Genomic DNA, 27,269 nt, shown 5'->3' with positions numbered 1-27,269 from the left:
TTCTCCTTTCGGGGCGCCTGCGCCCTCCTGGCCTGCGCCTAAAGCCGGCCGTGTCCCCCTCCCAGTTTGAAGCACGGCCATACTATCCCGTGTCGTTACTCCTCCCTCTCTCTCTCTGCATCCGCCTCTGCATGCCATGACACCATGAGTTCATCGATGGGCTCTTTTTCCACAGCCAGTAGTAGCCTTGCAACACATGTGGTGTGGTCCTCTGTCCTGATGTCCTCTCCTCCAGGGGGAGATCACTCAGCCTGCAGCCAGCAGCCTGATCGGAGCAGGGAGGCGGAGGCCGGCCGGCCGGCTGGCGAAATCTGTGCCAGTGGATCAGGCCTCGCGAGCAGTGCCAGTGGCAGTGGCAATTCTCGCCAGTGCTTTAACCATCTTGGCAGGGGCAGGGGAGGATCTCTTTTGGGAGGGCTACCGTTTGCTTTTTTCCGAGCCTGGACAAGCGCAGGCGCGGGAGGCACTCTAGCGGAGGAAAGCTAACTGAGCTGTTGTGGCGGTGCAATGCAAAAAGGGCAGACCCTTTTGAGTAGGAGTAGTTTTGATTTTTGAAGTTGAGATGCTTGCCCTCCCCCTACTGTCACTTTTCAGCTTCTCCTAGGGTTTGCAGCAACATGGGCGATAGCTTCGTGCCGTTGATGCTGAGACATATTGCGTCGTGGTAGTTGTTGTAGGTAGCAAATCTAGGGCAGGGCATGCATATGCTAGTGCTAGACTGCTAGTAATGTTACCATAGGCCTCTTCTAGGATGGATCCACTACTGTCACGCATCTCTCCGTTGTTATGTTTCTGCAACGCTTTCTTTTTCAAGGACACCGCATTTGCTGTGCAAAGTAAAAATCGAGTTCAGACGAGCTGATCGAGCAAGAAAATAAAAAGCAGGAAGATACGATGGATATCCAGGATACTGTTTTACCTCGTCGCTATATGGCAAGATGAAGGACGAGCCATGGCCTGGGAGGCCCAGCCTTTCCCCACACACAAAAAAGAAGATGCTGGGTGTGGGGAGCATGGCATCTTTGTACTGACTACTACTACTGAGGATGAGGGCTGCAAGGTTATGACGCGCCTCTCTGTTTCTCTTGATTCTTTGCAACAGCAAAAAAGCGTTTCATGTAGGAGTAAAGCAGACACCATGCAAGGTAGGATCCAAACGGGCAGGCGATCAAGTACAGCTTGTGCATGGCCGAATATGGGAGCAAAGCATCAAGCAGTCACTGAAACGGATCCTCTCCCTCTTAAATAAACTGCATGCTGGTCTCTGCTGCCTGCACCACCACACACTGAGCCACCAAAGCACTGTATTTTTTTCCTCCCATCAATTCCCAAATCCCAGCTAATAACGTGTTCATTCTAGTAGAACAAAAAGGATCGGATGCGGCGAAATGCACTCCAAGAGCCAAGAGGGGGAGAAAATAAAACAGAAATAGAGAGAGGAAATAGTAAAGCTCAATCTATAAGAGCATGCAGCGGTAAACGTAGTTGTGAACGGCTCGAGAGCAACACATCTCTGTTTGCTACAGTCAAGTGGGTACGTAGCGACACATATTAAGGGCACATCCGAATCGAAGATCTTGCAGACAATTTCGAAGATAACATACCAAAATGGGAAGGATGGAGCGGGCGACTCCTCCCCAACCCTAGCCCCTGGCGGGCCACACCTCGCCGCCGCCGGCGACGTCGGCTGCCTCCCCGGCACCGGCACCCGCCTCCACATCCCCTCGCTATCCTCCTCCACTTCTCCCTCCTCTCCCCCCCCCCCCACGAGCCACCTCCACCCAGCCAGTTGCGGCTCCCTCCCCGGCGCCGGCATCACCGCCGCAGCTGCCGACCAAGACGGCCGCTTCGGCAGAGGCAGGCACCTCCCCCTCCCACCTTCCCCTCCCCTGCCCACCTCCGAGGGCACCTCCGATGCTGGCGCTGGTTATGTGCCGAGCGTGCCCCCGCGGGTGACCTCGCCGCCGCCACCGCCGCCGCGGGGCTCTACTACTGCGGCCCCGCTGGCCTACAGCCCGCCAGATCTGGCGGCCCGCCAGTGGGTGGTGCCGGATCTGGTGCCCCCCGACAACAGAGGTCAGGATCCTCGCCCCCTGCCGCCGCTGCCGCCCGCGGCCTCCACCGGCGTTGGGGTCCACGCGGCGCTGTCGGCACCGTCGCCCGCACCTACCTCCAATGCCCCGCCGCCACCCCACCCCCTACCTGCGCACACGCCACCTGTGCCGTCAGGGCCCGAGGTTGCCGCCACCACCGCTGCGGTCGTGGAGCATGCGGCCTTCTCAGCCAACGCGGCCACCTCCTCCACTGGTGCCCGAGGTTGCCGCGACACCACCGGACTCCACTAGCCCCTCCTCGCTCTCGCCGGATGTGGCCCCGTTCTACCCAGGTCCCTTCTCCAGAGGGCGCACGAAGAGTTGCCGATGGGCGGATGACGACAGCAAGGAGTCCGACGACGACCAACCCACAACCTACCTCGAGGCCGTTCTTTGTCAGGCGGAGCCGATATCGGCATCCCCGTTGCGCGCCCAACCTCGTCCACTAGTGGTTGGGGGCCGGGGCAGTGAAGACGCTCGGCGGCAGGGGCGTGGGTGGAGGCCGAGGAGATGCAGTCGGCCATGCCCCCAGCTAGTGCACGGCCTGCCTGCTCGGCCTGTGGATGGTCGTGTCCCTATCCGCCAATGCCTTGGTCATCGCGGATGGGTCTCCGCCCCCAACGCTGATGGGTGGCGTGAGATTCTCTAATGGTAGGAGACATGACCTGCGGCCGCCTCGACTGAGCAGCTTTCACAGGCCCGGAAGATCCAGGCAGAGCTGCACGGTAGATGTTTCAACTACCTTTCCTACTCACACCGAGTAGCAACTTGTCGGTTGCTGCGGCGTTGTCTGCGTTGTCACGGCTACCGTAACCTCGCTAGGGACTGCAAGTGGCCTAGGCGTGCCGTGGCGACGGCATTGGAGGTAGGAGGTGGTGGCTTACAGCACTCTCGGCACACGCCACATGGTGGCTTGGACGGAGCCGCACAGGTGGCTGTGGAGGGCACCAACGGCATCCGGCGACGACGACGGAGGCTGCTGAGGGAGACTAACATTGCAGCACTGACAACGTCGCTTCTTCTACTGCCACACGCTACTCCCACAAGTCTGATCCGCTCACGATAGCACTGTGCGAGGGTGCTTGTAGGATCTCTGGTTGGCCTAGAGGGGGTGAATAGGCCTGTCAAAACAAACACTCAAACTTTTATCAAATTCACCCTGTGGCACTGCCGCTCTAGAGGGCGACACTGCCGGACTGCGGCACTGCCGGGCCAGAACAGTGGCACTGCCGCACATGCAGACAACTTCGAGTCATAGTTCAAAATCTGTGAACAAAAACTCAGATCGAAGAAATTTCCTAGCTTACTGCAGGTATGATAATCACAGATCAAAAGCTAGAAGTAGTAGGAACACCACACACAAGTAGATCGACCAGAAACCCTAAAAAACACCTCAACCACAATATATCATGCAAGTAATGTAAATCAAGCACAAGTGACACAATGATTTATCCCATGATTTGGCTCGCCACCAAGGCTTGTCTACCTCCACGTTGTTGAGGTTAGCCACTAAGGCTTAGGGCTTTCCAACCCTTCCTCATTCTCAAGTCAAGAGACTTAATTCTTGAGATGAGGGGTGAATTTATTAGCTTTAAGAGATGGTTACAAACCTCTCGGGGCTGTCACACAAGTTGGCAAGCTCCACGGGTGATGCTCTAGCCGGCTAGGAGCCAAGCTCCAAGAGTAACAAACATAACCGCCGGCCAAAACATGAACCAAGTGCTCTTTAGAGTTGAGGAATCAATGGAGCTACTCTCTAATCAAGTTTTGGACCCTTTTCCCTCAAGGATTCATGGGAAAATCAATGGATTTGCTTATGGGCTTGAGGTCAACAATGGAGGGAGAGAGAGAGCTCCTGCTCTGTTTTGGACGTGCTAAAGTGAGGAAGAAGAAGCAAAGTACCATTGGGAAGGAAGGGTAAGGGTATAAATACCCCCCAGCCCCCAACGATCACTTGAGTCACGGTAGTGCCGTGGCTCAAGTGCGGCAGTGCCGCACAGCGACAATGCCTCTCTTCATGTGCGGTAGTGCCACACCACGCAAGATAGCAAGTGTAAGAGTGAAGTATAGACTGTCTTGACTGTGGATCTAAGGATGCATGTGTATGTTTGAGCACTTGGTAGCACATATTAGCTTAAGCATTGTGTCCCCTTTATAGTACGACTTTTTCTATACTCAAATTCAAAATATAAAAGAATTTAAACCTTCTTTGAGTTTAAAGCCATCTACATTTGTAATTGGGGGCTCCTCTGTTTTGTGTAGCATCCTCGAACATGAATTCCCTACTTGTCATCTCGATAAATCTTATTAGTTCTCTAATTGTGTGGTCATTATCACCAAAACCCACAATTAGGGCTTGATTGCACTTTCAATCTCCCCCTTTTTGGTGATTGATGACAACCCAATTAGAGCTTACAAAAAATATAAAATAAATACTAAGATTTTCGAGCCTTGGGTGTAGAGCCTCCTCCTAAGTATGTGAATAGAGAATTGAATTCTTAAATTGGCTTAAGAAGCCAAGATTCACATTTTAGTGAAAGTGATGGGGCTCCCCCTACATCCATACTCTTGTGGGTTGCTGCATACTATATCTGGTATGTAAAACGTAATGCAAATGACAGTTTATGCACAACATGGTTTGTTGTTGCAGCTGGGTGCGGCACTACCGCACTTACTGTAACATCATAGATCAGAACAAACACCACACAGCATGCGATACATATAAAGATATATATTCTAGCATAATTGTATCACAAGCGATAGCATAGATTAATATATGTCCATATCCCACACATATAAAAAGTACTTAAGTAGCATTATTACATAAATAGAGTTCCTAATGGACTCTCAAACTCTCACCTAACGAAGACTACTCTAAATGGATATGAACATGACTCTAGCTGCAGCAACCTCCTCTCCGTGGCGTTAAAAAAGTTGTTGACCCATCTAATTTTCTCCCCCTTTGGCATAAAGCACCAAAAAGAGAAGAAAAAAAAGAAAAGACCAACACTCACTCCTTATCCTCTTGGATGGTGTCCCAATCGACATCATCCCCACTAGCAGCTCCACTAGCACCTGCAACGTCCTCCTCTCCACCATCATCGTCGTCGTCGTCGTCGAAGGAGGAAGAAGAAGACACCACCGCCCTCCCTTGGCGATGAGTGGTCAAAGTGTGGCGCTCACGCCTGATGCTCCTCCTCATGGACTGCAAGGTGGTCCTCAAACTGGTGTGTGGATCAAGCTCTAGCTGCTCCTCCTTCTCCTCCTCCTGCTCATCCTCTGAATCTATGTCGGATAGGCTAAAGGTCATCAAACCTCAGCGGTGACTGAACTAGAGAAAGAGGTGGCAGCCTTGCATGCTCTCTAGCCTCCTGGTTGGCTTCACGATTCTCCAACCGGTCCTAATATACGGTCCTCACTACATAGGTGCAAGTGGTGAAAATGGCCTTAATCCATCTCCCAAACTTCTCCATCTTCTTTTCCCTACGAGGCCTAGATCGGGACGACTCAGGCACGTCTTCAACTGATGGAGAGCATCTCACTGCCCTGCTAGCACCTGCTCCTCAGGTCTTCTCAATTTTGTAGATGGTGTGAAGACCATCTTTCTCAAATCTATAGCTAGTGACCCTCTCAATCATAAACATGAGATAGCAGGCATAGGGTATCCCCTTTCTCCCATCCTCCATGGCGTTCCTCAACTCATGCCACATGTAGCAAGGGACATTGAACCTATCACCTCTAGGAGCAAATCTAGCAAGCACATTCCTCACATATCAATTAAGATCAGAAGCTGCTCCATCCTTGGGATTGATAGTGTGCCTGATCAAATTGTTCAGAATATAATAATAGCTCTTTAGGCCACTAACCTTCCCATCTGCACTTCTCCTGTCAATCCACATATATGCAATGCCATGGATCTCAGCTCTAGCCTCATCATGAATGTAAGTGAAGCCTCGCTCCTCCTCTCCAAAACCAAGGATCCAATTAAAAGTCACAAAATCAACTCTATAATGTCATCCCTTAGTCATCCAGTGAATCTCATTAGTGTAGATACTATAGAAAAAAGTGGCATGGAACTAGCCTAGCACTTCCTCATTCCAATTATATTTGAAGCTCATAATATCAGTGAGGCCAAACAACTCACAAGCCTTGATCACCTTATTGAATTCTGGCTCATTCTTTGCCTTCATCTCCTCCCAATCAACATGATGCATCTTGACAACTTTGGATTTCTTGGAGTTGAAGTTCATAGATGCATAGAAGTTGGAATGAAACTTATTCCAAAACCTATAGTCTATCTTCAAATCCTTTGACTGCTCATAGGGATTGTTCTCACGTGCTTCCTCCACTATCTTTAGATTTCCCGCATAGTTGAGCACGAGATGAGCACGTGTGTCAACAGGACGCCTCATGACTATATCCTCATAATACTCTCTGATGTAGCTCTTGTCAAACTCCTCAAGATGAGGTGGAGTATCTGGGCAAGCACCTGGAGGAATAGTGTGGCCAGCCCTCTCTAAAATCTCCTCCTGAATCATCTGATCTCTCCTCCCCCTGTCTCTGGCAACATCTCTACCTACTGCACTACTGCTGCCCCCTGTGGTCCTGCCACGACCACGACGAGGCATCTGCTTATCCCGAGGCTCTATCATCTTCCTCTTCCCCCTCTGATCATCATCACCTCCGGAGGCCATCTACGCAAAAACATATACCAAAATGAGAACTGTACAAATGGAGAGTACGAGTTACCCTATAAAGTAAGTTAAGTAATCAAGAAGAGTCAACATGCAAGCGAGAGAAGCAGCTAATGAGGTACTGCCCCTAGATGTGCGGCACTATCGCACCAGCTGTTTCACCAAGACTGCACTTTGCATCTTCTTGTCTACTGAACTTACTTTATAATTTAACCCCCAACCCACTATACAATCTTAGAAAGCATATGCATGTCTATGTCATTGATTCATCTAGATATGATTGAGAGAAAGCCTAGTAATCATGAATCTTAGTATTGGGTGCTGAGTGAAATAGGTAAAGTGAGTCAACCATTGAACCAGGAGTGTAGCATTGCCATCTTTACCACAGAGGTGCGGCATTGCCGCACTGAGGGTGCGGCACTACCGTAGAAGTCAGTTTGGTTCCAAAGATGAATCATGATTTCTACTTCAATCAATCCTCAATACACCATCCAAACTACTATATACCTTCCAATCAACCATCCTAGACATCTAGAATCGACACATTGTATAGTTTGAGAAGGATTTAGGGTTTCATCTTGGTTTTCGTGGATTGAGGAGGAAAGAGATGAATGGATCCATCCATGAGCTACAACGACTGCTGGCGATGATGAGGAAGACCAGCAGCACGGTGTGGCACTGCCGGAGGTGGCAGCGGCGCAGGGCGATGGCGGCGGCTGGCTGTGCGCGCGTGGAGGAGAAAAGAGGCGGCGGCGGCGGCTACTGAGGAAAGAGGTGAGGGGTTACCCTGGGGGGCCAGGTGAAATAAGAAGAGTAAATAGGCCCCCATGGTAACTACTGTCATGGGCTGAATTTCGATTGAAATTCAAAGTACGGCACTATCGTAGGGCAGGCGCGGCACTGCCGCACTTCCTAGTACAGCAAATTTAGTAACTAACTAAATACCTTTATATATATAGGATATGGACACATATCTCAAGCAGACTATGATCAGCAACAAATAATCAATACAAATAATGATCATAATGCATTTGTTTCTTATGATAAAACATTTTAAGCACAATATTTATACTTTTGCAATTCATTTCTCCTATCCATGCTAGTTCATCAATCAAGGTGTGTTATAGTTCAAACCACGTTATGAGAATCAATAATATTTAGCTCACTACAAAAAGCATAAAACCTTGACTCATCAAGAGGCTTAGTGAATATATCTGCTAGTTGCTTTTCGGTGCTCACATGGCGAATTTTGATATCTCCTCTGGCTTCGTGGTCTCTCAAAAAATGATGTAGGTTGTCTATGTGCTTAGTTCTTGAATGGCTTACGGGATTGTTGGCTAACTTTATGGCACTTTCGTTGTCATACAAGAGTGGAATTTTTGTGAAGTGACATCTGAAATCTTGAAGGGTTTGCCTCATCCAAAGTAGTTGAGCACAACATGCACTGGCTGCAACATACTCGGCCTCGCCAGCGGAAAGGGCTACACAATTTTGCTTTTTAAAACTCTAACACACTAGGGACCATCCAAGGAATTGACATGTCCCCGAAGTGCTTTTCCGATCTACTTTGCAACCGGCGTAATCGGAATCTGAATACCCGAGTAGATCAAACCTAGAGCCCTTAGGATACCACAAGCCAAGGTTAGGAGTATGTACTAAATATCTCAAGATTCTCTTAACAACCACTAAGTGACACTCTTTTAGGTTAGCTTGAAATCTAGCACACACTAAGCATAATATTGGGCCTAGATGCGCACAAATAAAGTAGAGAACCGATCATAGGGCGATATATCTTAGTATACATGGCTTTCCCTTCATCATTGAGATCTAGTTGTCCATTGGTTGCCATGGGAGTTTTGATAGGCTTGGCATTCACCATGTCAAACTTCTTGAGCATATCATGGGTGTACTTCGTTTGGCTAATAAAAGTTTTATCCTTCACTTGCTTGATTTAAAATCCAAGGAAGAACTTCAATTCACCTATTATGGACATCTCAAATCTCTTGGTCATGATCCTACTAAATTTCTCACAAAAAGAATGATTAGTACTACCAAATATTATGTCATCGACATATATTTGGCACACAAATATATTTTTTGCCAACTTTATGAGTAAAAAGGGTAGGATCAGTTTTGCCTATTTCAAAGCCTTGTTTAAGCAAGAATTCCTTAAGGCATTCTACCATGATCTTGGTGTTTGCTTAAGCCCATAGAGTGTCTTTTGGAGTTTGTAGACATGGTTGGGAAACTTGTGATCTTGAAAGCCCAGTGGTTGCTCAACATAGACAAGTTCTTGAATAGGGCCATTGAGAAATGCAATCTTCATATCCATTTGAGATAGCTTGAAGTTGTGATGAGCGGCATAGGCTAGAAGCATTCGAATTGCTTCAAGTCTTGCCATCGGTGCATATGTTTCTTCAAAGTCCAAGCCCTCTACTTGAGTGAAACCTTGAGCAATCAACCTTGCCTTGTTCCTTGTCACAACTCCATTCTCATCTTGCTTGTTGCGGAAGACCCACTTGGTGCCAATGAAATCGGTATTGGGTCATTCCACCATAGTCCACACTTGGTTTCTTTCAAAGCTGTTTAGATCTTCTTGCATGGCCATCACCCAATCTGGGTCTCCAAGTGCTTGTTCTACCTTAAGAGGCTCCAAAGAGGAAACAAACGAGTAATATTGATAAAAATTTGCTAAATGTGAACGAGTTATTACCCCCTTTCGAAGACTCCCAAGGATGTTGTCAACGGGATGATCCCGTTGAATTGTTTGCCTTAGCCTTGGATGCTCAATGGTGTCTTGTTCATCTTATAGATCTTTATCATCATCTTGCTCAAATATGGGTTGTAGGTTTTATCCTTGAGCTGGTGTCGAATCAACTGTTGCTGACTGTGTAGGTGCAGCACTGCCGCCCTCAAGTGCGGCACTGCCGTGCTCTAGAGTTGTAGCAGATGCTTGCTGCATTGTAGCATCAGGTATGTCAGCGGAAAATAGGTGTAGCAGCAACTTAAGAGACCTCCACTTCAGTGACTTCTTCTTCTTGTGGTCTAATATCATCAATAGCCAATTTCTTGATTGCTTCACATGGTGGATCCTCCTTTCCTACAACACATGAATCAACTTGCTCCACTTTAGAGCCATTAGATTCATCAAATGTCACATCTACCGCAATTTCAACTCTCCCGGAGGTTTTGTTGAAGACACGGTAGGCATGCTCATTTGATCTATAACCAAGAAGAAAACCTTCATCAACTTTAGGTGCAAACTTAGAGATTTTGGGTTTCTTGTTAAGTATAAAACACTTGCACTCAAACACTCTAAAGTAAAGACGCCTTAGGCTTATTACCGGTTAGAAGCTCATATGAAGTTTTCTTCAACTTCTTGTGTAGGTAGAGGCGGTTGATGGCATGGCAAGTGGTGTTGACAGCATCACACCAAAAGATGTCCGGCGTCTTGTACTCATCTAGCATTGTCCTTGCCATGTCAATGAGTGTACGGTTCTTCCTCTCTACTACACCATTTTGTTGAGGGGTGTATGAAGTTAAAAACTCATGCTTGATGCCCTCTTCATCAAGAAACTCCTCAACTAGAGTATTCTTGAATTTGGTCCCATTGTCGCTTCTTACTTTCTTGATGGGAAGACCGAACTCCTTTTGAGCTCTTCTAACAAATATCTTCACCTTCTCTTGAACTTGGCACTTGTCATTCAAGAAAAATACCCAAGTGAAACGGGAATAGTCATCAATAATAACAAGACTATATTTGTTACCCCCGATACTTAGGTAGGCAACCGGTCCAAAGAGATCCATATGTATTAGCTCCAATGGTTGCTTGGTGGTCATGATGCTCTTTGGTGGGTGAGGTGCTCCAACTTGCTTTTTGGCTTGACAAGCGCTACAGATCCTATCTTTCTCAAAGTGAACATTTGTTAGTCCAAGAATATGTTCATCTTTTAGAAGTTTGGCCAAGTTCCTCATCCCAACATGGGCTAGTCGACGATGCCATAGCCAACCCATGCTAGATTTTGTCACTAAATAAGTCTCAAGCTTAGCTTTACTTTTGTTGAAATCAACTAAGTAAAGTTTGTTCTTTAATTGTCCTATAAAGACAATAGAGGAATCCTCCTTTATAAAGACTTCCACACCCTTATCCGAAAAGAGACAATTGTATCCCATCTCACACAATTGAGAAATGAACAACAAATTGTAACTCAATGAATCAATATGTAATACATTTGTAATTGAATGCTTAAGGGTTATAGCAACTTTACCAAGACCAATCACATCCCCCTTTGAATTGTCTCCAAAGATAATATTTTCATTTGAGTGCATCATCGGGGAATATAATGAGAACATACTCCTTTCTCCAGTCATATGATTTGTGCATCCACTATCAAGCACCTAACTTGATCCACCAGAGGAGTCTGCCTACAAAACAAGTTTAGTTGATAGATTTAGATCCCCAATTGGACTTGAGACGTTGCATGTTAGTCACAAGAATCTTAGGAACCCAAATAGAAGTATGCATATATATGTTGGTTTCCTTTCCAACATATTTTGCAACCACTTCCCACTGTTGTTGTTCCTCAAAACAAAGCATGATGTCAAGCTTTATCGAGGTGCATAAGTCTTTGGTTGATAGACATACTTAATCTTGGTGGCCCACACTAATTCCTTAGGCATCTAGAAAACCTGTTTCTCCTGATACACTTTCTTCTCGGGCTTAGTTTGATCAGGAGTAGAATTGGTAGCCTTCCTATTTTTGCGGGGCATGGCACTGCCGCTCGGGGACGCTGCACTGCCGCGGTCTGTGCAGGCTGATCTGTACCAAATTTTCCCTTCCTTTCAAACTACACACTCATAGTCATTCACTATCCTTCTTCCATTTGTCTTGGCTCCTTTTATGTGTCCAAGCCCATGCTTGATTGAGGGATGCCTTCTTTGCTTGAATTATGGCCCTTTTAATTCATCATTTTCTTGTCATTGGATTGGGTCTTACCTATCAAACCTTTTCCAATGACTTCATTGAGCCTAGCAATTTCCTTCTCATAGCCTCCATTTTTGCAAGATTAGTGGAATATGCATTTAAATCAAGATTAAAACATTTTCCACAACCTTGACTAGTGGAGGGATTAGAGGTTTCCTTTGCCTTAGGGAGATGTAAGTTGATATCCCAAAGAATACCATATTGCATCTCAAGTTCTTTGTGATTTTCATCTAAGTCACAATACTTTTTCTTGAGAGCTTTATTTGCTTTCTTTGTAATAGCATGGTCCTCTTGCTCTTTGGCCAAAGCCTTGCGCAAGAATTCCACCTCACTTCTCTCTAATGCAAGAGCTTCTTTGCTAGCAATGTAGAGATTCTCTTGTTGGATAAGAGTCTCTTCTCTAGATTCTAGCTCGGCTTGGACACTCTCTAAATCCTCCATTAGCTTAGTGATGAATAATTTGGTCTTTCCATCCAAATTTTTAGTTATCATGTTTATTTCTTCATCACTAGATTCATCATCACTAGAGCTATCACTAATATCACTACTAGAGATATCACTAGGAGGTGGAGGAGATTTGGCCTTCGATTTGGATTTTACCTTCTCACCCTTTGCCATGAGACAAATGTGAGGGAAGTAGTATTCATCATCAGGCATGTCGTTGAAGAGTCTTGGTGTAGGGGATGACTTGTGAATAGGAATAGTTGCAACCTTCTCATCCTCTTCATTTGTGCTCTCTTTAGTTGAGTCCCATTCATGCCCAATGTGAGCCTCTCCCATGTACTTCTTGCTCTTTTTACGATCAGCCTTCTCCTATTTTTTGTCCTTCTTATATTTGTTGTCCTTGATCTCATATGGACACTTGGCAATAAAGTGATCGGTGCTTCCACAATTGTAGCATGTCCTCTTTTTCTTGTTTGGAAAGCTTCTCTTCACTATCTTGTAGCCTTGCTTCTTTAGCCCCTTGTGATACCTCTTCATAAAGAGAGCAACATCATCAACTTTCTCATATTGATCATCATCATTTTCACTTTCACTTAAAGATGATGTGGTCTCTACTCTTTCTTGAACTTGCTTGCTTGCTTTGGGCTTGCTAGTTGAAGCTTGTTGGTTGATCTTAGACTTGCTTGTAGAGCCTTGCTTGCTTGATTTGTTAGCCTTGAGAGCTACATCTTTGATCTTGATGCCCTCTAACTTTGCTTGCAATTCTCTAAGTTTTTCCTCTTATTTGCTTCTTCTCTTTGCATGTCAAAGATCAAGATCCTCCCAAGTACATCATTTGGTGTGAAGCACTCAAATTTCTTCTTGTCTCTAATTAGAGCGACTACGGTCTCATTTCTATGTGAATAAGCTTTCAACATAATCTTGACAACTTTATGATCATCTAGCTCATCACAACCATAGCCTCTAATCTTGCCCACCATCGTCATCAACCTATCAAACATCTCTTGTGGCCCCTCTCCATCCAAGATTACAAACCGGTTGAGCTTTGACATCAACAAGTCAATTCTTGCCTTTCTCACTTTGTCAACCACTTCATGTGCTAGGTGCAAAGTGTCCCATATTTGCTTGGCAACATCAACTCCAATCACTCTATTGTACTCATCACCATCCAAGGCACTAAGCAACACACTTGTGGCTTGACCATTGAGGTGAATGATTCTCATCTTTTCAAGTGTTGGGTTCTTGGGATCAACCGGTGGCTCAAATCCATTGTAAACAATCTCCCAAATGCCAGGGTGAAGACCTATAAGATAGGCTCTCATCAAGTGCTTCCACTTGGCAAAGTTAGTCCCATTGAAATGAGGTAACTTGCCCACGGGCACATTGATGAAAGACCTCCGATCATGGTTAGTCATAGGAATAGAAAAATAGTTAAAGGATACGGTGGCATATTTGTTGTTGTCGGCCTTGCCCTTTCCTTTCTTCTCCTTCTTGTTCTCCTTCGACACTTGGTATGACTGATCATCATCTCCATCTTCGTAACTACTTGATATGCTTAATGATGCACTTGTTTCCTTCTCTTCTTCTTCCTTCTTCTTCCTAGCTTCTCTTCTTTTTTTTCTTGCTTCTCTTTTGACCCTTCTTTCTTATTTCCTTTGCTTCTTCTCCTCTAACCGCTGCTCCTCCTTCTTCTCTCTTGCTTCTCTTTTTAGCTTTCTTGCCTCCTTCCTTCTTCTTCTCTCATTATCATTGAGAGCTTTTTTGGCATCGGTAGCCTCAAGATGTGGTAGTGTGGTGTTGCTTGCTGTCGACACGCTCAACTCGCCGCTGTCCGTGTCAACATCCACCCGCTTCACGCCACTAGTTCCTCCTCCGGGCTCCATACCTCATGCGGTGAAGCGTATATGAGGTAACCGGCTCCGATACCACTTGTAGGATCTATGGTTGGCATAGAGGGGGGTGAATAGGCCTATCAAAATGAACACTCAAACTTTTATAAAATTCACCCTGCGGTACTGCCGCTCTGGAGGGCGGCATTGCTGGGACAGAACAGCGGCACTGCCGCACCTGCAAACAACTTTGAGTCACAGTTCAAAATCCATGAACAAAAACTTAGATAGAAGAAATTTCCTAGCTTACTGCAGGTATGACAATCACGGATCAAGAGCTAGAAGTAGTAGGAACACCACACACAAGTAGATCGATTAGAAACTCTAGAAATCACCTCAACCACAATATGTTATGCAAGTAATATAAATTAAGCACAAGTGACACAATGATTTATCCCATGGTTCGGGTTGCCACCAAGGCTTGCCTACCTCCATGTTATTGAGGTTAACCACTAAGGCTTAGGGCTTTTCAACACTTCCTCGTTCTCAAGTCAAGAGACTTAACTCTTGAGATGAGGGGTGAGTTTATTAGCTTTAAGATATGGTTACAAACCTCCCGGGCTGCCACACAAGTTGGCAAGCTCCACGGGCGACGCTCTAGCCGGCTAGGAGCCAAGCTCTAAGAGTAACAAACACAACCACCGGCCAAAATGTCTTGGCTGTGAATCTGAGGATGCATGTGTATGTTTGAGCACTTGGTAGCACATATTAGCTTAAACATTGTGTCCCCCTTTATAGTACGGCTTTTCCTATACTCTAATTCAAAATGTAAAAGAATTTAAACCTCCTTTGAGTTTGAAGCCATCTACATTTGTAATTGGGGTCTCCTTCGTTTCGTGTAGCATCCTCGAACATGAAATCTCTGCTTGTCATCTCGATAAATCTCATTAGTTCTCTAATTGTGTGGTCATTATCACAAAACCCACAATTAGGGCTTGATTGCACTTTCAGCGCTAGGCCTCCCGTATGGGTCAACCCGATGCTCGATGAGCTCGTTGCCTCGCTTGTCGTGAGTCGATTAGCGGGTGCTCCAGCATTTGGACGCCCATCTACTCCGACAGCGGCCTCTCTAGAGGTTCAGGCATCGTTGGTGGACACCTGCTCGCCACCACAGATGGTTCATCTCAGCTTCGCGGATGCGGAGGCATTGGGGGATGGTGATGATCGGCAACTGGACGACGACAATGTTTTTCCTTCGGCCCTCGCTAGGGAGTTTGCTAGGCGCGTCTCCGCCCCGCTAAAGACTCCCATCCTCAAGGCGCCACCTCGACGTCGAGCCCGTCGCTCTCCATCGTCGGTCACCATCCGCCGTAGCATGCGTCTGGCAGCAAAGTGTGCCTCTCGGGCTCCTAACGCCACCCTTCAAGCACAGAAGGTGCTTGTGTCCGAGTGGGAGCCCACCGCCTCACAACCGTCGGATACCCAAGTAGTGACAGACTTCCAGCAGGCATTCCAAGGCTCGCTCGACTCCGCTAAAAGGGACGCACTTCGAGCACTTATGAAGTTCGACGTGGAGGGGTTTGAGTGTAGTGTATGTTCGAGGAGGCTTGCTAGTCTCGTTGGCACCTGACCAATTGGTTGCTCAACATTCATGTAATGTAATAAATTAAGTTTATTTGGGTCGTGTTGGCTTCTATCCTTTCACGATAATCTATGGATTATTTAAAGATGTTGTAACCAAACTTCTGTTTAATGAAATACGTGTCGGAAGGACACGCCGGAGGAAAAAAAAGAGCATGCAACATCTAGTAATCTAGAGAACACAGCACGTTTGATTTCGTGATGCATGCAACGCAGCAAGTGCTCCTCCTGCTGCTCTGGAGATGCGTGACCCGTGGCATGATGTCCCATCAAAATCTTCTGCAGCCACCTCGTGATCTACTGGCGCTCGCTGTGGCCTGTGTGGGTGTGGCGCCGAGAACACAATGATGGGCGCAATATGCAGCGTCACCTGCCCGTCTCAGGTCAAAGATACTGCAGCTATGCATGCTTCCATGGATTTGCATTGGGTCGTCTACGTGTAACCTTCACTGGTAAAAAAACAAAGCTTACGCCGATATGTCGTAAGAAAAAAATATTATTTCTTCACTAAAAAGTATTACTAAAATAATATAAAAAATATTATTTCTTCACTAAAAAGTATTACTAAAATAACGCTGCTGCAGGACCACGACGCACCGTGCAATTCACACTTTCACAGAATGGTACCGAACTGGTGTACTGCGTACGAACTACTGTACTCCAGATCACGAATCAAGTGGAGAGGTAGATGACAAACGGCAAGCCAAGCTCGAGAGATGGCACACCAACACAGGCGCGTCAGGTCCACTCGTCAGGCTTATCCATGGCCTACGTAAAGTGTTATCTTCCGCGTCATGATTAATAAGAAGAAAAATGATTTCTAAAAAATTCATGACAGATTACCAGACGGAAGAAAAAAGAACTTGTTGCCCCTCATTAAGCTGTCGGATCTTATTTGCTAGCCAGTTGACTAGTGGTCATTTGGTGTACTAGTATCGAAGAGTAAAATAATAAATGTTGTTGCATCTTTAATTGTCCCAAATTAACTTAGAGATTCGTGGAATCACATAGAATACACGAAAACAAATGTGACGTTGTTAATACACGTCTAGAGTTCGAGGGAGGAATTGAAGAGGGTAATGATAATGAATGATCACATCAGAATTGATTTAATGTGGGACAAAGTTTTGGACTAGAAACTGATTTAACGAGGGACAGACTAGAGACTGATTTAAAGAGGGACGGGTGTACTTACTCCGTTCCGCAAAGAGTATTATTTTCATTTTTGGAAAGTCAAGCATTTTTAACTTTAACTAAATATATTTAGGAGATTATTAGATATATGCTCGTGCGTGTGGTTACACGGGGGAGGGCATGCTTTTTTTTTCAGATTTGCTAACTAATAACCGGTTGTTTTGCGTCCAGGTAGCAACCGGTTTTTTGACCGTAGGATTCGTACGGTTCGCTGCCTCCTGCCGCCCGATTAGCTTGCGTACGGTTGGTTGGTTGGTGACTTCGTACGGTTGCTCGTTTGTCGCCCGATCGCCCAGAGGCCGTCGTTCGCGCGCGTCCATGCCGGTGTCCCCGTCGACGTCGTGCGGATTGAGTCCAAGACCTTTCTTCCATTTGTAAATTTGTAAGTCTGTGAATAATTTGATGATATTTATGAATAGTTTAATATATTTTCTCTGGTATCTGAAATCTATAGAAAAAATTTGTAACTATTTTTTTTGAAAATTTAGTATTTATTTGTCCGAGATCTTATGTTATCATCAAATTACATCACTCTATTCAATAAATAACACTGAAGAAATTATTGTAAATATAGTAATAAGGTGGTGTAAATATAACTATAAAACAATATAAATGAATGATGATTCGTATCGGACGTGGACGCATGAGTAGAGATCGAGATTTGACACTTAGTATATTTGGTATAATAACAGATTTGACCGGTATGTAACGACACTTATTTTGGAAAAGAGGGCGATACGCCTGGTAGAGTCGAGTTAAAGAAACGCCTCATTGCTTGCTCGTGGAGTTGCTGCATGCAGAACACTACTGCTCCCTCCGTTTTTTTGCTGAGCGTAGTTTGAATGGAGCCATGCAGGAGAGGGCTGCGGATACGCGCGTAGCGCTAATGAGTACGAAGCGGCATAGGAGTCTAGCGCAGAAACGAGAAGTCCAAAGACCGTGACACGGAGGAGATGCGGACGTAGGTATCCTCGAGCCAGGCACATACACGTACACAGAGAGCAGGCGCGCTCACGAAGGAGGAGTTGGACGAAACCTGTCCAGATTTTTTAGGTGGCAGTAGATTGATATTTATCATGTATAGTAAATATTGTTAGATTAATCCTTGAATACATTTTATAATAAATTTATTTAGAGATACAAATATTGCTAATAATTTCTATAATATGTGAATTTCTTTTTTTGTCCGGAGGGAGTATACACCCTACAAGACGGTCAAATTAAATCCCGTATACTCTACGGGCGGCCCCATCTCTCAGAGGAGCAAGTGCAATATCATCACCTGCCTTCCCCAGTTCCCCCTTCTTCCTCTCGCTATAAAGCAGCAGCAGCACCCCCAAGAGGAGACACAGACGAATCTTGGCACTGCCACAGCCGCGCGCCGCGCCCCGCGCCCGCAACTAATAGCACTCCTTGGCTTCCTCCTAGCTCCCATGGCGACCAAGCCCTACTTCCTCTTGGGGGACACGCACGCCACCTCCCTCGCGGCCTTCGACTCCGGCGTCGGCATCTTCAAGTCGAGCGCTCTGGAGACAGCGGCGGCGCCGGCCGCTGCGACAGCCGCGACGGACTCGGCGCTGGTCTCGCCGGAGCTCGGCGTCGCTGCGGTGGCGCGGCCGCGTCTGCGCCGGGACTCCCCCGGGTCCGGGAAGAAGAAGCAGCAGCATCAGGAGGAGGGCGGTGGTGTCGTCGGGGCCAAGAAGCCGCCGCAGCGCGGGCTCGGCGTGGCGGAGCTCGAGCGACTCCGTTGCGGGGGCGACCCGCTGCTCGAGCTCTCCGCCGTGGTCGGGGACGCTGCCGCCGGCGCGCAGGGACAGGGCCACCCGCTGCTCCACTATCATCACCACCACGGCCACCTGCAGATGCCGGCCGCCTCGGCGTTCGAAGCAGCCGCAGGCGGGCGCTACTGCTCGCAGCTGCTGGCCCCGGCGCCTCCGCCGCCGCCACCGGGCCCAGTCTGCGTCCTCCACCCGCCCGCGGCGGCCGGGTGCCAGAGGGCGCCGCCCGTGGCGCCGGAGCAGCAGTACTGCAGGAACCGGTGGAGCCGCATGGGGGGCTTCTCCACGGCGGGCGGTGGCGCTGACCACCAGTCCCAGTCCCAGCTGCTGCCGGCGACACTGGCGCCAGAGCACCCTTCAAGCCAAAACACCATCTGGCGTCCTGCTGTGTCCTCCTCCTCCTGCCTCCACACCGGCCACCGCTGCGACATCTGCTCCAGGGTAAAGCCACCAACCTTTCTCAATTCCCTACTACATGATCGTGTTCTTGGCAAGTAGTACGTACTAATCTTGTCTCCCTTGTTGCTATTGCATCTGCATTTCTTGACGTACGCTTCCAAAGAGGATGAGAGCCTTGGCAGAGAATGGAGGAGCACTGGCACCGACGCCTCCAGACTACTCCATCTACGATCTTGCTACAGCCATGGCCACCGCTCGCCAGGTACTTGTCAATAAGAGTGCTCGTCGTGTCCCCTCATCTGCTCGTTCGCACGCGCCAAAAATATTCTCTTTGTCTATCAAGCTAGCTTTACTCGATCAAAGTCACAAATGCTGCGATACACGCACTGCGCAGGGAGACGCGTTCTTGGCGAGGGAGAGGAAGCAAGGACCGGCGGAGGCCGAGGCGCCCGCGAAGAAGGATGTGAGGGAGATCGAGTTCTTCCCGGCGGCGAGCGCGCACCACACCAGCGGGGGCGGCCGAGTCTTCGTCCCCAACGAGTCGGAGCTCACGGCGCCCTTCTCCTCCACGTACGGCGCCGCCGCCAGCCACACCGCACCGCAGCTTGACCTGTCACTGAGGCTGTAGGGTTCGATCGATCGTTCATCGTTGTTCCTCTGCTCCGCATTGTAGGGTTTTAGCTTGTGTTGTTGCTTTATATCGGTCGTCATGTGTGTGCTATCTAGATCAATGGGTTTAATCTTGGAGTTTTGAATTTCATTAGGCACTTCGTACTTGTTGCTGTTCTTTTATACTTTGCTGAAATTTCACCGTATTTGTTATCAAGAGATCGATCAGAATCAGATAAGTGCGTGCGGTGATGTTGCAATTCTGTATGATATCAGCTGGGGACACATTTCCCCTATTCGTTTCTCTTATAATCCGTATCCGTTTTTTTAACTTATTTTTTCAGCCGAAACATTGTTTTTCTTTCCCAACAAATCAGCCGGAATAGTGTTTTGTCTTATTTGTTTGAGTTGCTCTCATTTTGTTTTTTTAGCGTGCCACTCCTAATTTGCTGTAGTCTACTAGGACGAACTGGGAGTTAGATTTATTTTAAGCATCGGAAAACCATAGATATGTGGCTGTTCAGAATGATTTTGCATTTAGCATTTATATATATGGCCTGTACATGTAATAGGGTTTAAGATGTCACTTACACTTTTGTGTCCAGTGAAAATGAAGTGGCCACAGCTTTGAGACTTGAGGAATAGTTTTGTCCAATAAAATAAATAGAGCATTCTGTAATGCTTGTTCAGCATTTTATCCAAATAATCACGTATTTCAAGAACCCATATGCAACGTAATGTTTGTTGCTTGAATGCCTTTTTATCACCACTTTCTTTTTGAATTCTGACAGACTTTATTACCAAGTGAAGGGAAAGTAGACTTTGCTGAAAGAACTGAACTGCAAAAGGATCCATGCTTTTTTTTTTGAACTGTAAAAGGATCCATGCTGACCTATATACACAATCCTTAGAACAATACGTGTTCTCGCTTAATTTGGCTGCAATTTTACTTTGAGATGAAAATGACACAAAAATGAAAAGCAGATCATGCTCTAAATGTCATCTTCCCAAGAAGCTGTGTTCAAGAGGCTACCATGGAGCGCACCATAAACAGTTAATGGATACACATATCCACATAAAGCATTACGAAATTGGTTTTGGATAAGCCATTTTACATGTAAAATTTAAGTACTAACATGGAGGTATAACCCAATGTATTGTTCTTGTTACTCCTATATATCACGAAAACCTGCATTTGAGTTGATATAAATAAATTCACAGTAGAAGCATTAGAACTATTATGTGAAACATGGGAAATATCACACACCATTACACTAATCCGATAGGAAGCAAAGCAAAATTTTTAGGTATGCCTTTGGCGTTTTGATTTATGTTTTTAGGCTATATATATAGTACTCCCTCTATCAAAAAAAATATAATTCTCGTTTTTCGAGAAGTCAAATGGCTTGTACTTCGACCAAAATTATATAAAAAATACTAATATTCATAATATAAAATTAGTATCATTAGATTAGTTACAAAATATATTTTCATAATAAATTTATTTAGAGAAATAAATGCTAATAATGGCTCCGTTCGCTTCGCTGAAAAAACAAGCCTAAACATTGTTCCGGCTAATTTGCTGTGAGAGAAAAATACTTTTTCGGCTGAAAAAACAAACTGAAAAAGACGGATTATAAGAGAAACGAACATGACCAATATTTACTATAAACTTGGTCAAACTTAACCAAACTTGACCAGCACGCATCCTATAATTGTATTCTTTTGTGGACGGAGGGTATAGATCATAACGCAGCCACGTCCATTTGTAGGAAGTGGCTTTTGGGATTGGAAATTAAACTCCAATAACCGACAAATTAGATGGATTAATCGGAGACCAAGCCGGCCGGCCGTCGGGCCGTGCAGCGAAGGCCAGGCCAAGGCTGCGGCCGCTGCTACATCTGCTGCGTGCGGCGTGCAGCATGCAGGTCTGCAGCCTGCAGGTTGGACGCCGTTCCGGGGACCAGCTACAGAGAAAGCATCCGAATCGATCGACCGGCTAGCTAGCCCCTGCAGGGGGCAGGCGGTGCACGGCAAGGAAATCTACAGCCTATCTACACTTGCTAGGCTTGCTCGCCGAGTGGAGAGTGGAGAGTGGAGAGTGGAGACCATGGCGGTGGATCGGACGGACGTGCGAATCCGCGCAGCACACGGGTGTTCATGCATCAATATGCACGCTCGACGCCCTCGTCGCCTCTCCAGTCTTGTCATCATGTCCCCTGCCGTAGAGCCGTGACAATCTGACTCCAGTTCCATGTACGTGTTGCTTGTATTGCGCTGGTACTGGACCATACAAGTCAACCAACCGTTCGCTCCCCCTATGTCTCTCTACTGAGATAGTGAGATCCCTCCTTTGCTCCTTGTGCTTTTGTACAGTCAATTTTCTCATAGTGCTGCAAATGTAGTACTAGACCCCATGCCACGACCGTGTCATTGCAGCACCTTTTTTTTTCGTAGCCGTTTTTTTACCATGAGATTTTAAGAATATGGATAAGAAAGTCTCAGAAAACCAGAGATCAGACCAGGGAGCTGAACTTGAGATACCGCCATGCGTGAGGTGAGGAGATAGCTAGTGGGGCCCATACGATCTCGAGTGTCAATGCCAGCAGCAGGTGGCGCGTGGGCCCCAAGCGGCAGGGCATCGATGACCGTCCCAGAGCCCCAGCACCCAGGTCCTCGCCCTGGCACTGCCAGAGTGCCAGGCCGCCACTCAAACCACTGCCAGTAGAAGCACACTGCACACCAGTAGTGTTTTTAGCCCCCGTTCGGCCGGCCGGGTTCCACGATGAGCTCTCGCGCCCAGCATCTCTCTGCGTCTCGATCCCGTCTGGCTCCCCGTCCCCGGACCCGGGACCCTGGTGCATGCAGAGTGCAGACGAAGGCTGGAGAATACAACAAACCTGTCTGTGATAGCGAGCTCGCCGACCGCTGTTACACACAAATAGAGTGAATGGTTTGGGTTAATAATCAGTCCACTCTAGATGAAACGATGCATCATGATCCACTCTAGACAAAATGGTGCATCATAAATCTATTCTTCAAATTTAATGAAATGACTCTATTTCTCGTACTGGTACTAATTATTTAGCTCACAATTTAGTTTGTGAGGAATGAAAACGATGGATCAACCGATCCCACAAACCATAGAGTAACTCATTCGTCCAGCCCAAACAGCATGTGCGTGTCACCCTTGTGGCTGGCCACGGTGCCACTCGTTTTGCCTGTCACCGAGTTCTGGAATCCCTCAATCCATTAGCCTGTATGGTCACCCAAAAACTGAACTGGTGGGGCAGCGAGTTCCTGCTTGCCCTGTTCACTTGACTTATAAACCTTACTTTTTCAGCCAACGAACGGTATTTTTCTCTCACAACAAATCAGTCAACGGTACTTTCAGTCATGGCTTATCAGCCAAACGAACAGGGCAGGAACACCAGTACAAGAGAACACGGCGGCGCATGTACGCAGAAACATTGTCTTCGATTTACCAACACACATGTCATGAAGCAAAACAGCGGGGACTCGTCCATGATCTACAGATTCTGGTACAAACGCAGAGTTGCAGAGCCGAGTGGCCACCGAAGAGGACACTCGTGTTACACTAGGCCTTGCTGACACAACGTGAAGGCCTCTGCTTTCTCCCTCTCGTCGCCTAGCCCCTCTCCACTTCCCTCATTTTTCTGCAACAGATGAGGAAAACATCAAGGCATGTCTAAGCATATATGCAAGATAGTAAACAACTTGTTGATCAAAGAGGCAAAATGCTGCCAATAGCTTAACAAACAAAAGCAGGGAAACAAGAAACATGAGCTGAAAATACTTCACATGGAATGTTAAGGAGCAGTTTTGAACTGACAAAAATATAGCATGCTCTAGCGGGATGCATAATATGATGATGATTTGCATTCTTGGAGCAAGTTGTTTTCTAGATACAGGTCCTTTATTCCTATCTAGGCTTCTTCTGGAACATAGCCAAAGCATGCTCTGCCCAATGCTTGGATAGGGTTTTTAAGTTTGAACTTGGAGAGGGAGGGAGGGAGAGAACTTTGAGGTCTGATTTATACATGTGAAAAACAGCACTCAGGTCAGTCAAGTCAGCAGTTTCACTTTCACATGCAGACTAGAGAATGAGGTGCCCCATGTAGATATTTTCATGCTCATGCATCTTGGTTGCTACATCAATTAATCCATCATTTGTTCGGGAAGCGCAGAGGTCAGATAATACAACCTACACTATAATGAAGTTGTGAGGCAAGTTTATGTGTATACTTTTAACCTACACTGAAATGAAGTTGTGAGAAAAGTTTGTGTATACAAGTGCAAAATGTTAAATACAAAAGGACACAAGATGATCTGAACTGTAAGTTATCTAATGCCAAACAAATGATAATGATATGCATAGTGCAGCTAAAATTTTGAAAGCTAAAATAAGCCTCTTAAGGAACTATCTGGGAAGTGTGGATTTTCAAGGGTTGAACTTATTCATCTGCCAAGTTAAAAGAGTGCACATGCATAGACACACAATGCCTCCAATCCACTACGTTTAACATGAATCCACTAATCCACCTAGTGTGCTTGTGACTTTTGGGCTGGCAGTGAAGAGGCATATCTCCATTCTCAACATCTCAGGAGTCAGGACTAGCAACTTAGCAAGCCCTAGATTAGATCTACCATGATTCAACTTATCAGGCAAATAAGCTACTTAAATATATAAGCCTAAAACTTCTTCCAGATAGTACACAAGGTCTTGCAAACTTATAAGAATATATAGTTATCTAGCTGGGCTTTCTGACCCATCGAGCTAAATTTTATAGACCAAAGCAAATTCTTCATTCTATCTTTCATATGCCCTAGAAAAAAGAAATCAGTTTTTATCATAATTTTTCCAAGGGATAATGGTGAACAACCAAAACAGTGACTACTAATGTCAAGCAGCCAGCACTTTTGATAGCTATTCAACTATCATGTTGAGCAGGAAAAAATCACTTCATGGAGAGTCTATGTTGGTGCTTCTTCTCACACTTGCAATTGCACAACTGTCAACTCCATTTTTTGCATCATTGTATATAAACACAACTATTGTACCTTTGGATATAAACAGAAAATCCATGTTTAATCATGCAACAGTTGCCACTTTTTTGTCCTAATAGATTAAACAAAATGAGGAACCAATCCTACATGGAAGTAAATGTCTCAACGAAAAGAACATTGTTGACATGGGAATATCAAGCAATGTGCATTATAATTTCACACACTATGTTCACGGGAGTATGAGGTGATCATTTTCATAAGAGGAAACTATACTAGGCTATATATTTGCCAATGTCTATGTGGCAGCTGGGGTTAATTCATTTTGCTTGAATTTTTTGTCAAGTCAAAATGAGAAACTTAGACCTCTATTGAAACTATGCCAGAAAGGCCAGATATTCAGGCTGGGCATTCACATTGTCATATGAACGCAGAAAATGTCTAGTATTTTAAACTTTCTTTCTTTCTTTAGATAAAGGGGAAATTTCTTTCTGGACTAGTTAAAATCTTACAGTGCAATGTTCTCTCATTTATCCTCACCGTCAACACATTCAAGCATTTCACTCCCTACTTCATGGATAACTAGTTGACAAATTGACTAACAAAGAAATACATGGACAACTAGTCAACAAACAAATGAAATAGGACAGACCCGATGAATGAAGATGGCGTTTGGTACGATGGACTGTAATGTAATCTGTTTACTTGGGGGACTGGATAACAATGCAGATGTTTGGTTTGATTCTGTCCGTTATGCAATACTACCACGTTATCAGATACCGCCCTATTCGTCACTGATACCGCTCACCTCCGACCCTTGTCTTATTGCACTGCCGCCATCTCTCCATATTACCGTTACGACGCCGAACCAATCAAAGTCCGCGATCAACGGTCCCACCGACTAAACCCACATGAGCTGATTTCATTTCCGGTTACATTACCTGAGGATGAACCAAACACCATGGAAATAGTACTAAGTAGAAGATGAAGCAATAGGACAAACCTTTCTGCGCCTCCGGCGCCTCATGATACACAGGTTCATTTTCAGGCACCGTTCGCAGCTCATCCCCGAAAGCATCATCTGGGTAGCGAACAACCACAACGGGGCAGACGCAGTGGTGCACGCAGTAGTCACTGACGCTCCCAAGCCTCCCTTTCCCGGCCCTGCGCGAGGCACCGAATCCCCGGCTGCCCATGATCATGGCGGACAGGCCGAGTCGCTCGGCCTCGAGGCAGAGGCGCTCCTTCATGTCGTGGTCTTTGACGATGTGGATCTTGAAGGGGATCTGCGCGCCGACGAGCGGCTGCGCAAGGTCCTGCGCCTTGGTGGACGTGAAGGCGTCGAACTCCTCCTCCCGCTTCTTCTTGGCCTCCTCGGGCTCCTCCTCGGCGGCCGCGGCGCGCGCCGCGCCCTCGGCGATGTCGGCGTCGGGGTCGTCGTCGACGGAGACCGGGATGGAGCCCCAGTCGGCGCCGTAGAGCACGGAGGTGGGGCAGACATGGAGCAGCACGACGGCGTCCCCGGGGCGGAGGTAGTTCTGGACGGCCCACTTGACGGCGAAGGCGGACTCGTCGGAGAGGTCGACGGCGATGCCGATGCGGCGGTGCGGGTAGGACGCCGCGGCGGAGGCGGCGGCCAGCGAGGAGAAGAAGTACCGCGGCGAGGTGGGCTGGATCGCCACCGCCTGCGCCGCGGACAGGCGCACCGGCGGCGGGCCGGACGGCGACCTGTCGCCACCAGCGCCGGCGGTCGGGGAGGCCGGGTGCGTCGCCATCGCCGATCTGCCTAGGGCTTCCTCCTCCGGGCGGCTCGCGAAATCCCTTCCGGCCGCGGTGCCTCGAATCGAATTGGGCCTGCTCTCGATCTGATCACGGGGAGGGCGACGGGAACGGGGGAGGGGAGACGAGACGGCGAGGGTTTTGGCTGCAAGTGACGCGGATTTGTGGAGACAGCGACCAGTGGAGTGGACACTGATGACCGTGATTTCTCACTTGTCAGCGATTAAAATGATGGTGTGGGCTTGGGCCATGGGCATGGACGCCTCACGGTGGCCACAGTACACGTGGCTGCCGGCTGCCTAGCCTTTTTGGAATATACTTGTGTTGTAGCTTTAGGACTTTTGGAATATAAATACAGGATTTTTTTTTCTTCCTATTTTTCTGTTTTTATGTAAAAAGTAAATTGATTTCAGTAAAATTCTTATATGATTCCTGTTTGTTCTAGTAGGTCTTTATAATTCAGTTTATACAAGTATACGAGCTCCTTTTAAATGCAGAAATTTTATAAACACGTGTAGAAATTTCATGGTTTATTTTCACACAAAAAATGTAGGAAACAAAAAATTCATATTCCAATAGAGACCTAAAAGTTTAAGTGCTCGACATAAACCAATTTATATAATTTAATCCATTCAGCTTATATATTCCTATAGCCTGCTCTAAATTAGCTTATTCATTTTTTTCCACGCCGAAAAGTTGGAACGGGTGGGGGTAGAACGGTGCGGAGCGGTGTTCACCTATCACTGACCCTGAACCCGCTAAGAACAAATATGCCCGTTAAAAAACCCATACCAGCAGAC

At 46.6% G+C, this 27,269-nt stretch overlaps 3 protein-coding genes across 3 annotated transcripts; 2 read left to right on the top strand and 1 right to left on the bottom strand.

The window, feature by feature from the left end:
* The first annotated feature begins 952 nt into the window (after nt 1-952).
* Nucleotides 953-2,345, top strand: LOC136515953 (predicted GPI-anchored protein 58). The gene is made up of 2 exons (XM_066509395.1): nt 953-1,060; nt 1,527-2,345. The coding sequence occupies exons 1-2, from the start codon at nt 953-955 to the stop codon at nt 2,343-2,345; spliced, it is 927 nt and encodes a 308-aa protein (XP_066365492.1).
* A 15,925-nt stretch (nt 2,346-18,270) lies between these two features.
* On the top strand, nt 18,271-19,906 carry LOC136519074 (uncharacterized). Its single transcript, XM_066512737.1, has 3 exons — nt 18,271-19,098; nt 19,220-19,318; nt 19,451-19,906. Exons 1-3 carry the CDS (start codon nt 18,313-18,315, stop codon nt 19,682-19,684), a joined length of 1,119 nt encoding a protein of 372 aa, XP_066368834.1. The 5' UTR covers nt 18,271-18,312; the 3' UTR covers nt 19,685-19,906.
* A 3,217-nt stretch (nt 19,907-23,123) lies between these two features.
* On the bottom strand, nt 23,124-26,676 carry LOC136518158 (universal stress protein PHOS32-like). The gene is made up of 2 exons (XM_066511824.1): nt 25,694-26,676; nt 23,124-23,342 (listed from the first exon to the last, which is right to left on the bottom strand). Exons 1-2 carry the CDS (start codon nt 26,463-26,465, stop codon nt 23,335-23,337), a joined length of 780 nt encoding a protein of 259 aa, XP_066367921.1. The 5' UTR covers nt 26,466-26,676; the 3' UTR covers nt 23,124-23,334.
* Between the last annotated feature and the right edge of the window lie 593 nt (nt 26,677-27,269).

This window comes from Miscanthus floridulus, chromosome 17 (assembly GCF_019320115.1).
Source record: "Miscanthus floridulus cultivar M001 chromosome 17, ASM1932011v1, whole genome shotgun sequence".
Classification (NCBI taxonomy): domain Eukaryota; kingdom Viridiplantae; phylum Streptophyta; class Magnoliopsida; order Poales; family Poaceae; genus Miscanthus; species Miscanthus floridulus.
This window is presented reverse-complemented; position numbering and strand designations above follow the sequence as displayed.

Bases quoted from the DNA above. Each gene is read 5' to 3' on its own strand.
- LOC136515953 (XM_066509395.1), top strand. From the start codon at position 953: ATGGCCTGGGAGGCCCAGCCTTTCCCCACACACAAAAAAGAAGATGCT. The intron at 1,061-1,526 runs GTTATGACGCGC...TGTTTGCTACAG, and splicing joins CTGAGGATGAGGGCTGCAAG to TCAAGTGGGTACGTAGCGAC.
- LOC136519074 (XM_066512737.1), top strand. From the start codon at position 18,313: ATGGCGACCAAGCCCTACTTCCTCTTGGGGGACACGCACGCCACCTCC. The intron at 19,099-19,219 runs GTAAAGCCACCA...ACGCTTCCAAAG, and splicing joins GCTGCGACATCTGCTCCAGG to AGGATGAGAGCCTTGGCAGA. The intron at 19,319-19,450 runs GTACTTGTCAAT...CGCACTGCGCAG, and splicing joins CCATGGCCACCGCTCGCCAG to GGAGACGCGTTCTTGGCGAG.
- LOC136518158 (XM_066511824.1), bottom strand. From the start codon at position 26,465: ATGGCGACGCACCCGGCCTCCCCGACCGCCGGCGCTGGTGGCGACAGG.